General features: G+C 31.4%; 1 protein-coding gene across 2 annotated transcripts in view; it reads left to right on the top strand.

Annotated features, from left to right (window-relative positions):
- LOC115875528 (protein phosphatase Slingshot) overlaps window positions 1–17,631 on the top strand; it is a 278,168-nt gene that overhangs the window by 80,965 nt on the left and 179,572 nt on the right. Inside the window, exon 1 of one of the 2 annotated variants that reach the window (XM_030891011.1) lies at window positions 6,902–7,217. The exons of the other annotated variant lie outside the window; for it this stretch is intronic. Coding sequence (XP_030746871.1) covers window positions 7,183–7,217 — 35 coding nt within the window. The 5' untranslated portion in view covers window positions 6,902–7,182. Of the gene's footprint in view, window positions 1–6,901; window positions 7,218–17,631 lie in introns of those variants that run through there. 2 annotated transcript variants of the gene reach the window in all.

Raw genomic sequence — 17,631 nt, 5'->3', positions numbered from 1 at the left:
AGTCGGTAAATCCAACGATCTGTCGACGTACAAAATAACAAAGTACCATTTTTATTAATTTCCCAACGTCGTTCCCACGTTGGCTGGCACGACGTACATATACTTGAACTAGCCCGACGTCTACCCGTTGTCCGAATAGGATACGTCCCACTAATAATCCCTAAAGTAACGTCCAATTATATTTTGTTGTATTTTATGTTCATATTTATAACCTAATTTACGTATCTCTGTTTACGTCCGTAAATACAACCCATTAAGTAGCATTTGCGGCCTAATGAACATCATGAACATAACCTAATAAACAGTTTTTGTAAACAAACTTAATTTTTTTATTATGCCTAAAAACACTAAAAGGCATTTAGACATTCATCTACATTTTACAGAAAGCTGATAAATAAAATAATAATAGTAGTAGTGATGTCTTGCCTCCACCCACGAGTGTTTTTTATCGGGAAGAGATGCTACATTACACTGGTGCATCTTAATTTAATTTTTTAGCTTAGGAAACCAGCAGACCTCATCCTCCTCCCACATGTGAGTTACTGGTTCCAATTCTTTTAAATTTTGTATATATACTATCTTAAAAAAGTGGCTGCCCTTTTTTTAAGGAGAAAACAAAAACTAAAATATAGTTGCACAAATCCACAAATCACTGATACGCAAAGTGAGGTTACGTTGGAATTATATATACGGTTACGAAAGTGAGGTACGTTGGTATATATGGTTACGATATATGGTTACGATATATATGGTTACGAAAGTGAGGTACGTTGGAATTATATACGTCATAATACGATTGCCGGTCGTCCGGTTTGATGACTTCGGTCGTGTGAGACGACTAATATTGTAGACCCGGTCGGAATTGGTATATTGGTAGTTCATATTAAGTCGGACACAGGAATCCGCCATTCTTAACAAGTATCCGATTGTCAGCCATTTTAAAATCGTTTTTTGTTTTTAAAATTTATATTCACATTCCGATTTCTAGTAGAATAATATTGATAAGGTTGATTTTGGGGGGAACCACAGTACAGTTTTATGATTAAACCAGCTAGAAAATAAAAAAAATATTTTGCGAGTTACTTTTTTATAGATATTTTTATTTCATAAATCTACCTAATTTTGAAGGCGCTCGTTGTTTTCCGGAGTATTTTAATCAGATATATCAATAAAGTGACTTCCGTTGACAAAACTGATGTCTGGATTAATGATTCAGAATTATTATAATATGAAATTAGGTAGGCACTTATAGTTATATTCGAGGATTATGAATCCATTTGTAATTAGGTAGTTTGGTTAGGTTTTTATGTATTCTTGGTAGCGAATATGAAACCAAACGTAACGTAAGTGCTTAGCGACGAATTTTAAGTAACTAAAATTCAACGTAATATGACGTTGGTAATTGGTAGAATTACATTCCCTATTAGGTCAGATACCGACGTCGAGGCGACCCGAATCTGTATTCCCCATTTAGGTGCAAATAAGGGTCGTCAGGCGGTCGAACCGACGTTGGTACCCGACGTCGGGTTTGTTAGACGCGAAGTATACCCGACGTTAGATAACGTCCAAATGGTACTTGGGATTGTATTTCTTTTTCGAAACCTTTGGATGTTTTTATAGAAAATTATAGAATGTTGCCTTTATGTTGTTATGACGTTGACTACTATTTATTAAAGGAATTAAAAATGGTTTCCAAAGAATTGTTTAATATAAAATTTATTTAACATATCGTTTATACGTACCCTTTACTATTATGTTTAATCAATTACTATAAAAGATTTAAGTAGAGTGAAAGGTGAAATTCTTTAAATCCCACAAAGTAATTTATTATTTCTTAATCTGATTTTATAGAGTAGCTCTTTATAGGTATATATTTCTTTCTATTATTAATCGAGTTAGGTTCTTATGTTTTAATTAACCGACTGATATTGTCGGAATGTCGGATCATATTGCTTTAATCTAATTTACATCTTAAGACGCTTTATTTAAAATTATATCTTTGACCCGACCTCGAGTGCCTTCCAGTTAGTTGTTTTAAAACACTACCGGACGTAATTCAATTCAATTAATTAGTTAATCTAATCAACCACCTACGAGGCTTTTTTTGACTCCTTGGGCCTATTTTCATCTTCCACGATAAAATATACATTTTTATTCGTCGTCGGTTGTAGGCGTGTCTGAAAATATCGATTTATCGAAATATCGATATTTAAAAAAATACGGACATGCAGGGTGTCTAATTTAGGTGATGCTACTATTGTTATCTCCCAAACGGTAAGTGCTATACAAGATCGGTTGTAGCTTATCGAAGATCTTTTTACCGCGTAGTCAAATTCACGTTAATTTCTGAGGTACAGGGTGATTTGTGAAGAACCTATTCTAAGAAAAGAACTTCATATGGATATATGTCCTAAACATCTTAACTTTTTAGATACAGGGTGGTAAATTTTTCTATTTTTTTTTCAAAATATCTCCGATTTTATATTTGATACACGTCTTCCATGCATCATTGTTTTATTTCTTAATTTCCTTCCAGCCAATGCAGAAATGATAACCACACAACAGTCAGTGACTGTCAGTCACCGCATCATATTTTCAGCGATTTGACCCTGAAATAAACGACTTTAATTTTTTAAGCAAAAACTATGCGTCGGTCGAAAAAAATCAAGAGATTAAAAATGTTTAGAAATGAATGGAAATTTTGAAAATAATTTTTATTTTAAGATAAGTGGTGTACCACTTTTTTCTCCAAAAATATTCAATGTAAAACCCGTATGGACGGCACTGGTTGAAATAAATAAAATTCTTTGTACACCAAAAAAGGTATTTTGAAGCATAGAAGATGTGTATCAAATGTTAAGAGTTATTATGAAAAAAAGTTTTTTTTTGAGTTTTAAAAATTTAACATCCTGTATCTCAGAAATTAAGATGTCTAGGATATACTGTTACAGTTCAAAATTTCACTGTAACTTATTTTACTTATTTTGCTTATTTTTAGGAATAAAACTAAAACTTACTTGAATAACTTGAATAATAACGTTTAATTAGCTTACTTCTTAACTGTACATATAACTTCTAATAATATCTTATCTATTAAGTCTCATCACCACAACAATTTATTTGGATGGAGTTGTCTCCGATAACTGTAATATAAAACCTCATTAATAAAATATCAATTTGTCTGTTTAAAACCTACCTTTCTCGGATATTTTCTTGGCATATTTCTTCTGAGGATTCTTGAACATAGACTTGATGTGATTATCTTTTGTCTGTTTCAACGCAACAAGTGGGAATGTTGGGTCTACAATATACATATGGGTTAAGGATTTTATTATGTTTTTTTCCTGTGTGTAATCAATTTTTACCTGATTATAGTTGATTTTTCCCTAAATTTCATCTTGTTTATATTACGATTTACAGACTGACGTTTCAATTGTTTGTCAGCTGATCGTGTGACACCGGCGTTGAAGTTTGACGGATGGATCTTTGTAAATTAGGTTTTCGATTCACCCAATTCGTATGCATTAAATAAAATTGTATGTCAAATTTTATTTTGGGTCTTTTGTTTTACTGGTTGCCAGTGTTGGATTCTGGGTTGGTATTTTGGAGCCCAGCGTTTTTTGCGGATTTTGCAAACACGCGTCCTTTTTCGACTTTGAACCGTCTTGGTGAAAGCAGGGGAAGCCTTCTGATCTCTGCCGAAAATAAAAGAAAGAAATTCTAGTGAAATTTTGGCTGGTCGCCGTTCCATATTGGGATTGTTCAGTAGAATTACGGTCTTGGAATTCATTGAGGGTCGAGAAGACCGATTGGCAAGAAATTGAGCTTGGCCTGTGTAGTTGGAATTCCGGGGAAAACCTTGAAAAGGGATATCTTTGTTGGTTGGGTAAGAGACATTCTTAGGTGTAAGGTTCTCTTCTACAACTATTTATTTTAGAAGACAGGAGCTGTAGATGGGTGTGTGGACGTACTGAAATGAGTACGAGGACAGTTAAGGAACCCTTTTCCATGGAGTAACATGCGTTGAGACGCCATCTTGTCTTGGAAAGGTCTGCATGGTGGAAAGGTATTTTACTGTGTCCAAACCAGAACGTGTCACTAAAATAGATCATATTTTAGGGTTCTTTCTTGTTCTTTGGCTATTACTCCTTAGTGATGATTACGGTTTAGCTTAAGATTTTTATCAATTTTTTGTACTGGATTTGGTACTGCAACTAATGCCATTGTGACGTGAATGCCACTGTGACGAGGAATGCCATTGTGACACTGAAGACCGGCAATCTGGATTTTCTCAGGGACTGACTGGAACGATCACTGGATGATAACTGATGATCACTGGATGAACTATAAGACTTTTATCATCAGCGTTTATGATTGATTAAAATTTATTATATTAAATATACGATCGTATGTGAACTTGGTATACCAGGGGATTTTTTACATTTAAATTTCATTTTATTCTTTATAGACATTTAATCACAAATACGCATCAGGGTTGTTCACAGTTTAGTCACAACAATATTTTGTGAAACTATTCATGAGTTAATTTATTTTACGGATAGTTCATTTTTACTAGTATATATATATATATTATATATATATATATATATATATATATATATATATATATATATATATATATATATATATATATATATATATATATATATATATATATATATATATATATATATATATATATATATATATATATATATATATATATATATATATATATATATATATATATATATATATATATTTCATTATTTCGTATTTAAATATTTGCTACATTTTATGATAGATCTTGACAATTTGTTTTAACTTTAAATTTAGTATTTATTAAACGAATCCAGTACATTTTAGACTTTTCAATCAGTACACTTTTTCCATACAGCTCCCTTTTGATATCTCTTGTTCTGTGCATATATTTTACTTAATTATTTACTGAGCTAGCTGGAACCTATTTGTAACGGGACCTGGTGAACCTGAGTTCCCATTATAAATTTTTTTCACCCAGGGTGGCGTTATAATACATTCATATAAAGTTTTTCTCTTAGAATAGGTCCAAGAATCACACCCTTAAACGCATGTCATTAAGGAACGTGTTCCTCACGCATGTCATTAAGGAACACCCCGTATATGTATTTTCTGAAACATAGAAAGGACTATTCATTTTCGAAACACAGTTTAAATGTGAAAGTTTCTTAATTTTTTTTTCGCTCTCCAACTTGGTTTTTTCAATTAACAACCTAGTTTTCTCATTTGCGACGTTTCTTATTTGGGCTACCACTACCAATTCTATTTTTTTACATACCCAAATGCATTGGCTCGTTATTAATATTTATATTTATTAATAATCTTTATTATCCGTTGTCTGGATATTAAATCGCATAACTAATTAAAAGGTATTTTTTCAATTTTAACGAATTTTTATTTAAAAATTTATAAATCCAGCAATATTAATGTTTTAATACAGTATGTCCCCGGATTGTCTATAAGACGAAAAACTTTTTTATTATTGACATTTTGAGAAAAATGCTTTTTTCATAAATAAATTTGCTTGTTCTAAAATGGTTAAACCCGTTTATACTTTTCCAAATTTCCATTTTTCAAAGTTTGTTAAAAGAATTTCAAAAAAATTTAAGAAAAACGTAAAAATAGTGTTGAATTTTGTTCGAAAGTCCTAAAAGTCTTCCTAAAGTCTTAAAAAATAACTTCGTTTTCATTCTTTGATAGATTGTTATTCATAGAATTTTAATTAACGTAATATTTTTTGTTGTTTTAGAATGTTAAAGAAGCACAAAATTTATGGAAAGGGTGATGGTAGTTATCGGAACAAGATACTTTAACAACAGCAAATAATATGACATTAATCAAAATTAATAATAACTAATAACTATCTATCAAAGAATGAAATCGAATTGATATTAGCAGAGAAACGGTTTTTTGATTTTTAGGACTTTAGGAAAAAATCAACACTATTTTCATGTTTTTCTTAATTTTCTCTGAAACGGTATGGAAACTTCGAAAAGTACATATTTAATACTAAGGTATAAACGGAATTAACCATTTTAGGACAAGCAAACATTTTTACGAAGAATACATTTTTGTCAAAATGTCAATAATAAAAAAGTTTTTCTTCTTGTAAAGACAATCCGGGGACATACTGTATATTACATATTTAGTGCTAGCATAATCCATCATAATCATTGTACTAAAAATTAATATTTACTTACTGTAGGTACTAAAAAATGGTTGAACATGTCATATATGTTTTAGAATGTTTATACTAATACCTATAAAAAAAGTACGTAAAGGTATCTTTTACAGAGTCTATAGTCCCTAAATGGAGTATGCTTTAGCAAATTTTCTAATAATTTGTAAAACTCAAAATACCTATCATATTTGTTAACTGATAATTAAAAAACAAAATCCTATTTTATAGGGCTTACCTTAGTATTAAATTTATGTTTCTTTTTCTATTTTGTCAAATTCTTTATAGGTATTTAGAATAATATTAACAGCAGTGAATTTTTTTTCAGAAACCTAATAAAAATGAATTTCTATGAAAGACCATTTTAACAGCAATAAATAGAATAGTTCAAATAGCGTAAACGTTAGAAAAGTGTATTAAACTGTTAATGATCTAATACTAAGAAAAAACAATTAAAAATTTTAAGAGTAATTTTTACAAGGCGTTGATCTGACAACGCCAGCATCTATTTGAATTTTTATCTCGCGCGTACCTAGCGCCTTCTGAATGCGAAATTAAGTATGACTGGTAACGGCGCGAAAATTGAGTGCCGATTTGTTTCAATGTAGTTGTTGTTTTCAGGCGATTGAAGTACGGTCTACGAGTACGGTACGACCAGTTGTTTTGGCAAGCGCTTAGTTTCGGATAGACTAAACAAGACTAAATTAGTTAATAATAATAGTACTTTTGGTACTACTCCTGTAGACAATGTTTTAGAACGGTTTTTGACCAATTTTTACTACTCGCGATAGTGATCAATAAAACTAGTGTTCCCTTGTGCATCTGTAGACCGCTATAAAACTATGTAGTGCTACTAGCAGTGTTCAAAAGAGGTTTATCTTTATACTAGATAAAATAACTACAGTGGTGTTTTTGCGAATAAGTTACTATGATTTGTTGGAAATAAAAAACTTTAAACCATCATAATGGGTATAGTGCTGAATTATTTGTCTTATTCTAGGTAAGTCATTTTAAATCTGTTTAATTGAATAAGTAATTTGATGGACTATTAGTAATGGGCTGATACTCGTATTACTTAATTATTATATCATTAATTAACTTACTTGAAAGAGAAATGTTTTAAATATGTTTTAAAAAAAAATCTTTTTTTTAATGTTTTTCTATACCGGGTGCGGTCTCAAAAGTGGCTCACTCCTATAACTTTTTTATTTTTTCAGATAAAAAGTCGAAATTTGGTATGTTAGTATATGACATAAATTAGGACTGATTGGCGTATTCAATTGTTTTCGGCCACTTCCTGTTTCACCGGAAATGACTACAACTTTTGATTTTTAAATGGCACCCTCGGTATTCTCTTACTTTATTCGAGAGAAAATAGCACTCTGAATAGAATGACATATCATATGTCAACTTTTGACATTTTCGAATATGGTTTATTTGGAATTGCAACATGCGGTTCATAACGACAATTTGACTCGAAATACCAAGCGCTAATGGTATCAAATTAGTGGTATCAAATTATTCGTAAAAAATGTTTTTTCCAAATATGCTAATGAGCCACCCATTTGAAAAAATTGACATATGATTAAAAATACGATTTGGGCATCTTTTAACCGACCAGGACAAAACATCAAAAACATTAGACGATCAAATCTATTTTTCCAAGGTTGCTTGACTAAAAATTAGTCTTTTTAACACAACCATGGCACTCTAGATTGACATTTAACAGACAATTTTGTTTTAAGCCAAAATGTCAAAAGTTGACATATGATATGTCATTCTATTCAGAGTGACATTTTCTATCGAATAAAGTAAAAAAATACCGATGGTGCCATTTAAAAATCAGAAGTTGTGTAATTTCTGGTGAAACAGGAAGTGGCCGAAAACCGAAAACAATTGAATACGTCAATCATTCCTAATTTATGTCATATATTAGCATACCAAATCTCGTTTTTTATCTGACAAAATAAAAAAGTTATAGGGGTGAGCCACTATTGAGACGCACCCGGTATATTATTACTAATCCATATAACAGTAACAACTAAAAAGATAGATTAGAACTCTTCTGGAATATCACATTTATAGTAACCATTTATTAATGATAATTGTGTTAATAAATTTTCAAATTTTTTGTAGGCTTTGCCTGAGGCTTTGTTTATAACTCTTCAACTATAGGATGATATGCAAATATCTTGAACGCTTAAGAATTGTTTTCCTTTGATGCGCATTACCGATGCGCGGTAGATAATCGGGCTTCCAAAGAGGTTTAAGATGCATCTACTAGTCGAGTAATAGGTTTGTACACTTGTACAGCCAGGGAGGAAAGTTTTGCTTTGTTTTCATCTTTTTTATATGAAGTCTGTCGAAAGAAACCAGCCAAGGGTGATTTCGACGGAGGACATCCTGAAAATGACAAAAAATACAATTTAGTTACAAATCCAATTATAAAATAGCATTATTTTTTTTTAAATTAATTGATATATAGGGAAATTAAAATAACTTTCGTTGCACATCATAATACGACCACCAGCAAACTCCATAAGACGACGCATGGTGTCGTCTTATGGAGTTTGCTGGTGCAACGAAAGTTGTTCCAATTTCCCTATATTTTCTAATATTAGCCTTGTTCAATATTTTGGTGACTTGTAGTTAAAATTTTTCAACAAATTTAAAATTTTCCACTTGTCATTTGGATTATTTTGTTCTAGCAAAAATTGTTGCTTGCGCCAATGGAAAAATCCCTAGATATCATCCTATATTTGACGAGTTAACTTAACGAGTTTGAACTTAATAACTTTATATCTTTTGACTATGTATTGAAGACTTTTTCCCTTATACATATTATATACTGTTCATCTTTTTTCATATCTTGAACGCGAAATATTATGTTTTATAGTTGTGCGACAATATAAATCAAAATTACTTCTGACTGAGGTGTTGATGTAACTAGGTTATTGTAATATTGATTAATATTTCAAGTTGGTATCATGTATTTCACAAATCACTTTGTTGTAAGCTAGCCATCACCCCAATTTTGTTCAGGGGACACACCCCTATAGAATAAGACAAGATCTATCTCCACTTGAATAACTTTGGGGGACTGTATGCTACTTTCTGAAAACATTCTCAAACAAATCAATTAATGTTTTGTAAAGATATATAGACGTCTCTGTTCTTGAAACTGTCTTAATTTTACGAAAATTATAGTTACATGAATTAAAAAGGAAACGTTTTTTTGACAATACAAGTATCTAGCACAGAATAACAAATAACAACTATTATTATTTCTTATTCTGTGTAACTAGTACAAAGAAAAAAAACATGGGCATGGTGTTTGCTGATAATTATTTTCGCCCAAGATGAAAATACTTTAATTTTTACATTGCAGTCACATCGGTTTTATTAATATTTATAAATTTTCCTGCCTCGAATCGGCAATAAAATATTGTTTGATTTACGTCATACTTTTTATATTCTGAAATATATGATCAAAGCATTTTCTGCTGTAAACTGACGTCAGTTAACATAAAATTATATACTATGTTATTGCAGTATCATTTAATACCGTAAATCTTCTATTCATAACTTTAATTAAGTCAATCAATAATAGATTATTTTGAAGCGTATCCGGAAAATTGCCCAAAAATATAATAATTCCTCTAAGGACACTTTACCGAACAGAAGTTGTCTAAAATGAGCAATAATAATTTTCAGATCATTGTCCGGCTAATGTCATTTTCATCCCTGTCAATTTCTGTAACATTTTATTTTTGTCCGTCGTCAATATTTCGTGAAAAATCGGTAGCAAAGTAAACTTAATAATTATACCTACCGTTCATCAGATTTTTTAAATTATTGTTTTGTTTTTATTAAGCTACATTAGTAATATATTTGCAATAAAATCTGAGTATTTGACCTTACATTAATAGAAACGTTTTCCGGTTATTTTTAAATCGATGACAGGAATGATAAATATCGGCATAATACATCCTAATGGGTTTTCTCTTGATTTATGTTTCACTTCTGGCGAGCAATAATTTATATTTTAGAACATGAATGAGAGTGATGTGAAAATTGTTGTAGGTTACCTACTTTTCCGATAGTCTTACCATCTCTACAAAGTAGCCATTCTTTGGACATGCACGTACCATATGAGTTGACTGTTCTTTATGTCGTCCACTATCGTATGTTTAACTTCCATAATCTCTCTTATGCGTTCATTAGTTATTCGCTCGAGTCTTGATTTGCCTGCTGATCTTCTCCAAAAATCCATCTCTGTACCTTCCAGCATTCGTTTTGTTGTTTCCTTAATTGGCCACACTTCACAGCTGTACGTGGTTATACTCTTGATGATGGTATTATATATTAGAGTTTTGTTCTTGTTGTTTATGCTTCTGTCCCACTGGGATACTGTGGGACAGAAGCTTAAACAACAATCAATACCGTGATAGCATTCCTTCCAAGTTGGTTTCGTTCTTTAATTGCTGTATCTAACAGTCCATCATTTGTGATTTGAATACCCAAATATTGCAGTACAAAACTACCCAGAATTATTTATCAAATAAAAATTTAACTGAATAATATTAAACTTGAAACAACATGACATTCTGGTCAAATTTAAGTATATCACATGATGTACTGGGTGCCTTTCAAAGTGGTTCTTAACTTTTTTATGGTTTATTTGAAATTGTAACATGCGGTTTATAACGACAATTTGACTCGAAATACCAAGTGTGTGGTACCAAATTATTCGTAAAAAATGCTTTTTCCAAATATCCTAATGAGCTACTCTTGTTGCATTTGAAAAAATTGAAATATGATTAAAAAACCATGTGGACATCTTTTAACCGGCCAGGACCAAGACACGAAAAACATTAGATGATCAAATCAATTTTTCCAAAGCTCCTTGATTCAAAAATGAGTGTTTTTAACACAACCATGGGACATCCTTGATTGAAATTTAAAATACGATTTTTTTTGTAAGCAAAAATGTCAAAAGTTGACATATGATATGTTATTCTATTCAGAATGTAATTTTCTATCGAATAAAGGAAAAAAATACCGAAGGTGCCATTTAAAAATCAAAAATGTAGTCATTTCCGGTGAAACATGAAGTGACCAAAACAATTGAATACGTCAATTAATCCTAATTTATGTCATATACTAACATACCAAATTTCGTTTTTTTATTTGAAAAAATAAAAAAGTTATAGGGGTGAGCCACTTTTGAACCGCACCCGGTATTATAAGATGTTACATAGAATGATAGGTATATGACAGTATTTATAGTATACTAGCTGACCAGGTTGATTTTGTACCCCCTAACAGTGATATGAAAGGTATACGAGTTTTTTTGTCATTCTTATGGTACGGATGACTGATTGACTTGACTGACTGACAGTTGTCGTTTGTCTCTATACTTTTGTTTACATTTCGATTTCAGTATTTTCTATATATTATTTAATTATCTTTCTAGATATGAACGTACTGTTTTACCTTGAATTTGTTTTTGCAATTTCTTCTATGTCACTTCTTTGCGATGGACATCAATTATTACAAATTAGCTATAAACTTGTGTAATGAGAGCTGTCACTTGCAAAAGATGGTGGAGTTCCAAACGTAATTTATTTAATAATTAATTTTGTGTAATTTTTTTTCCGTGTTTTTTTAGTCATTCAAGATTCTTTAACTATTTATTGGAATCTAACAAATCAGAGATAATTAAGATCAGTCCATCCGTTCTAGAGATATAAATGGTGTAACTAACTCGACTCTGTTTTATTTATATTATTACTGTCACTTAAAATTTGAGATATTTTTTTATGTATTTTAAAAAATAGGCCACTTTACTCTTGAGCCAATTTTATATTTTAAGAGCTTCTCGTGGTAAATGAAAAAAAATATATTTGGATGTGTATCAGATGTCAGCTTGGTGAACTTTGGTTTCAATATGGAACTACTATTTAACCACAAGCACCGTATATATATATATATATATATATATATATATATATATATATATATATATATATATATATATATATATATATATATATATATATATATATATATATATATATATTGATTTATTCAGAACGTAACCTTATATTCAAGGGAAGTAGGGCTACCTTATAACGTAAATAAATCTTTTCGAGAATGGAAGTATCATTTTTCGGTGAAAGCTCATTATATTTAATAAAGCCATTTGGTTCTTTTAATTTTTCTTCATTTCTTCGTTTTTTTTTATTTTTCATATTATATTCTTTTATATTTTACCATATCCGGGTGATGCATCATTGGAAACATCGAAAATTGTATGCAAATTTTAAAGTATCCAAATATTGGCACCCCTGTTGTTTTTACAGCGAAGTGGAAAATAGAGTCTTAAAGGCCTGCGTATTCTGAATACACATGCCCGATTTGAACAATTTCGAACAAGCCAATTTTAACTAATTTAAGAAAAATTACATCTATTTTTAAATTGAAACTGAATAGGTGGCAAAACTAGACAAATGCCAACATACCCTAAGTTGTCAACCTATGTTTTTGTGAATGTCAAATTGTATTTTCTCTACGTTAGGCTTTTGTCTAATTCGTTTTAAAGATTTTAATTACAAAATGTGCTTCGGCGATACTGACTGTACTATAATGTCGTAGTGTAGAAAGTACAACAAATTTCATTTGAAAATGATAGGCCTGAGTCCTGAGGCTTGGTTTTGCATTGTTATATTGTTCAGTTTTAATTTAAAAATAGATGCAGTTTTTCTTAAATTAGTTGAAATTGGCTTGTTCAAAATTGTTCAAATTTAGCATGAGTATTCAGCATACGCAAGAAGTCCTATTTACCTGTTAATTTTACGACTTCGTTGTAAAATTAACAGGGGATGCAATATACATACCCTGCTGGTCATTCAATTTATGTGGTCTGGATTTTAATGCGTGTGACAGAGAATAATATAAATAACCGGCTGACAGACAGAGAGACAAAATCAAAAGCGGTATACAGTGTTGCCGGTTTTTTTACGTTTATAGGAAAATGTATGTAGAGAAATATGAGCTATTTTAAAAACTTTCATATATACTATTGAAATGATGATAATATTATATCTAAACTAAATATAATTACAACTGTAGTAAAATGAGTAACTAATAGTGAAAAATAAAGTTCCAGCACTAGATACAACATTTTTCGTAAACGCCTACTTGTGCGGTTTGAAGTTTTGATGCAAAATCCGGCAATACCGCATAGAAAAATTGTGTCGACCCAATTTTTATCTCTCTTTAATACATTTGATTCTCCATTAAAGGTGTCTACATCACTGTCTTACATGTTAAAATCTAAGCCGAACAGTTTCAATGACCAAATCGGTATATGGACTATGGTATAAGGACAGTTCAAAATTTTCATGGGATCTCCTATGTTTCCAACAACGATGCATCTCCCTGTATAATCTTTATCATGTTAAGTCTTTAATCTTGTACAATCATATTTTCAACAACATCGTACGATTCACAGGTATTTTAAACAGGTGGAGTCTAAATATTAATTCTTTTAATCTTTTTTATTCCTGTATCAATTGTCAACAAATACAGTGGAATGTTTTCTATAGGATTAAATATGTTGGCGTCGGGCTTGATTGAAATTAATTTATAACAGAGGGTGGGTGGCGCCACTGGTTCTCGCCGCTAGATTCAAATCGGACGTAATGATAGCCCGCACTGGGTCATTAAAACTTATTAGAATAATGACTGAATTTCACTCCGTGCGCTACACAAACACGCGCTAAGGGCATTGCCCTAAAATCATTCTTTGTGCTTGAATACTATTATTCATGGAATACTATGGCGGTATAGTTCTAAAAATATTTTTTTTAGTTCTTTAATGGTTGGGATATTCCCTTTTCTATAATATTTTATACATGGTGAGTTTTAAATTATTTTAATTTTTTTTTAATTTTTTTTTGGAAATATGAGCAATATTTTCAAGGATAAAAAGGTGCCCATGAACCTAAAGAAAAAGGCTTACGACAGCTGCATTCTACCTGTGCTTACGTATGGCTTAGAGACTATGGCAATTACCCGAAAAACAGCAGAACAACTACGAGTAGCACAAAGAGCCATGGAAAGAATCATGTTGGGAGTCACCATTAGAGAAAAAATACGGAATACCCACATACGTCAAAAAACAAAATTAATAGATGTCGTTAATAGAGTGGCAAGTCTGAAGTGGCAATGGATAGGACATGTGGCAAGACAGGATCTAGACCGATGACCCCAAAAAGTAATCCTATGTAGACCTAGGGGAACAACAAGAAGTGTGGGCCGACCAAAAAAGAGATGGGTCGATGCCGTCAGGGCAGTGGCGGGAAGACAATGGATAAGATTGGCTAGAGATCGCGAAGCATGGAAAAACCTAGAAGAGGCCTATATCCAACACTGGATGGAACCAGGCTGAGAAAGAAGAAAGAAGAGTTTTAAATAAGTGGAAATATTTTTAGGGGTGGTATATTTCGACCCCAGGAACACGTCTATGAGGTTATTTCGCAAAAAAAGGCTGAGAATCATGCTGAATCATTTTCCTGTATATTTTTTGAAAACTTTTTAGAACTGCTTGTTCACTGCATATTTTTCCACGGTATAATTTCTTAATCTCTGATATTACCATGGTTACTCTATGGTTACGGCACTAAAGGGATGGAAATATAGAAAAATCCGGTGCCTCTCAATTTTTTTAAATAATTTTTTTTTTAGTTTTCAAACGTCTGAAATAACTTGTTATTTCGGACATAATTGAAAAAAGGCAAAGAGAATTTTTAAACGAATTTTAGAAACGGTAAAGAGAAAATGTTTCTTTCATCGATATCTACCAGCCTTGAAAATATTTGCACTTATTTCAGACTCACCCTGTATATTTCTTAACGGAAATATTAATAGTTGTATAATATACCATGCCGACACTCACATATTTATTTTTTAAATAAAGCTGTTGGCTATTAGCTGTTATCTTTGTTGGTGAAAATAGATCGAAATTGTCTGATTGGAAAGTTTTTTTTACTAGATATTGATTTTTGAGCGGGATCTTACTGCTGTGACTCAAACCGCAACAACTATTTGTTTTAATAATATGCGGTTTGTGAAAACAATGAAGCGCATCGCAAATACTCATTACTGCTCGAAAAAGAATTGTTAATTTCAAGTAACGTTAGGTAAAGAAGTATTTTCTTATTTTGTTACTCACTTATTTCTGTTGAATTTTTTATTAATTTTCGTGATCTCCATTGCTGGTATTAATTTTGTGCATATAAATGCAAAGCTTGAAAAGGACTATTTGTGGATATTTTTAGTTAGGCATACTTATATTAATTATCTTTATGAGACTTATTGGCAATAGTTTTTTGTTTAGAGAGAAACGATTTGTAAAAGAAAGGAAGTCAATTTTATTAAAATATCTACTATTGACTAGGTCTAGAGTAAAGCTCACTATTTCTGTACCTATTAGTATTTCAAAAGTACGCTTGTTCTATATTTATTTTTAATGTTTATCGTCTGTTCTATACACATTTAATTTAGTTCATCATTGATCTTAAAATTTTCTTCTCAACTAACTTAACCCCTTTGGAACAAGTGTTGTTAAAATTATATCCGTACATTGAAAATTGAAATTTTCGACTGATGCTTACCATGTATTTTACTTTTCTGCTGGTTTTTCTGCAAATTGTATATTAATATATTATTGTTTTTGTTTCAGGTTAGTATGACAAGACAATAAATTCCTCAAAAAATGGCAAATGGTCTCAACATATCTGTACATTTTTAATACTCCAATTTTGGGTTCAGTAATATAGGTGAGTTAACAGTATAGGTAGTTATGAAGAACCAACTATTGAAGCGTTGGAGTTTTTTATAATTTAACTTTTTCAAAATTGGTAATATTGTGAACATTTTAAAGTCCTGGACAACAGCAATAAACATTAAAATGTAGACGCTCACTAAAATCAACGGGTTGAATTTTAGCTACTTGATTTAGTACCTTACTTTAGCTACTTGATACGTGTAACTTCGGCTTAAAAATAATACATTAAATATCCAAGGAGTTTTTCATCATCTGTTGATGATGCTAACATGGTTAGCGAAACGCGCGTCCAGTGTAAAAGTAAAAGCGTTTTGGTGTATTGTGGTGATTTAGTGTTTTATTTTGCTGTGTAATACCAAAGGTTCCAACGCTCAACTGTAATAATATTTAAAAACAATATTTAAATGCGTTCTTTTTCCATGCTAATAACATCTAATTAACAAAATTCAGAATGGTATAAAATCGAAGGCAAAATTCAAGGGAATAGATCTATCGGCAGACGCCAAAACTCTTGGTTAATGAACCTCCGAAGATAGTTTGGATGCTCATCAATAAACATCTTTATAGCTGCAGTATCCAGAACCATGTTAGCCATTTGGAACGCTCACTATCGAGGAGACGGCGCGCGGCGGCGCCGGGCGCGACTTAAGTAAAATATATTTTTTTAATCAAATATATCTCTACATTAAACAAGTCTGTGATTACTAGTTCAATTCACTAGTTCAACATTACTAGTTCAATTCACATCACTAGTTCAATTTAGAAAAACTTTATAAACACAATTTATGTTAATTTATTAAATATAACAAGAAGACATTCCATTAAAATTTTAATTTTACACCCGACTTTTAAATGAATCGTTCTGATTTTTAAGTTGTTGTAAGGTTTCAGATTCTTTTTCGTCTTAAATATTCGTACCGGTTGTAAATTGTTCATCCGATGTACTTCCATGTCACGTTAAAACATCTCCGCCCTTCATTCGGCCTGTAATAACACAGCGCCCTGGCCGGATTTACAGGCCGCAATGGCATATACGCGGCGTTTACCTGTCGTGCCGAAATTGGCACTTGTCTGGCCTCTTCGTCTACGTTGTGTAACCAGACTGTAATAACGGCTTTAGGTAATAATAACAGGATACGGAGTGGTTCGAACGATAGCGAAAGGTAACTTGAGGTTAACGCTAGAGGAAGAGGTTCGATTTTGTCGTTTTGTTGCAATTGAATGGAAACGTATAGAGACATAGAGAGATAGGGGTATAGTCCGAAACCACGAAAGATGACGATTACGTCAGAATGTTCTCGTTTGGAATATACATGAGGAAATGATATTTAATTATGCTAGAGTGAGACAGTTTTCGGAAATAATTACCCAAGTGCATCAAAATTACCGATAATTTTTCATGAAAACATGTTGTCTAAAAACTGCATGAGTTTATATTCATATTTTGCCATAAGAGCCCGATTCCGAAGGAGGGGGGCTCTTCCAAAATATGAATATAAACGAATGCTGTTTTTTATTGACAACATGCTTAAATGAAAAATTATCAGGTTAATTTTGATGC

Source organism: Sitophilus oryzae, unplaced genomic scaffold (assembly GCF_002938485.1).
Source record: "Sitophilus oryzae breed Bouriz unplaced genomic scaffold, Soryzae_2.0 scaffold_1389_pilon_pilon, whole genome shotgun sequence".
In the NCBI taxonomy this organism is placed as follows: domain Eukaryota; kingdom Metazoa; phylum Arthropoda; class Insecta; order Coleoptera; family Curculionidae; genus Sitophilus; species Sitophilus oryzae.
Note: the sequence above shows the minus strand (reverse complement) of the source record. Positions and strands in the feature narration are given on the sequence as shown.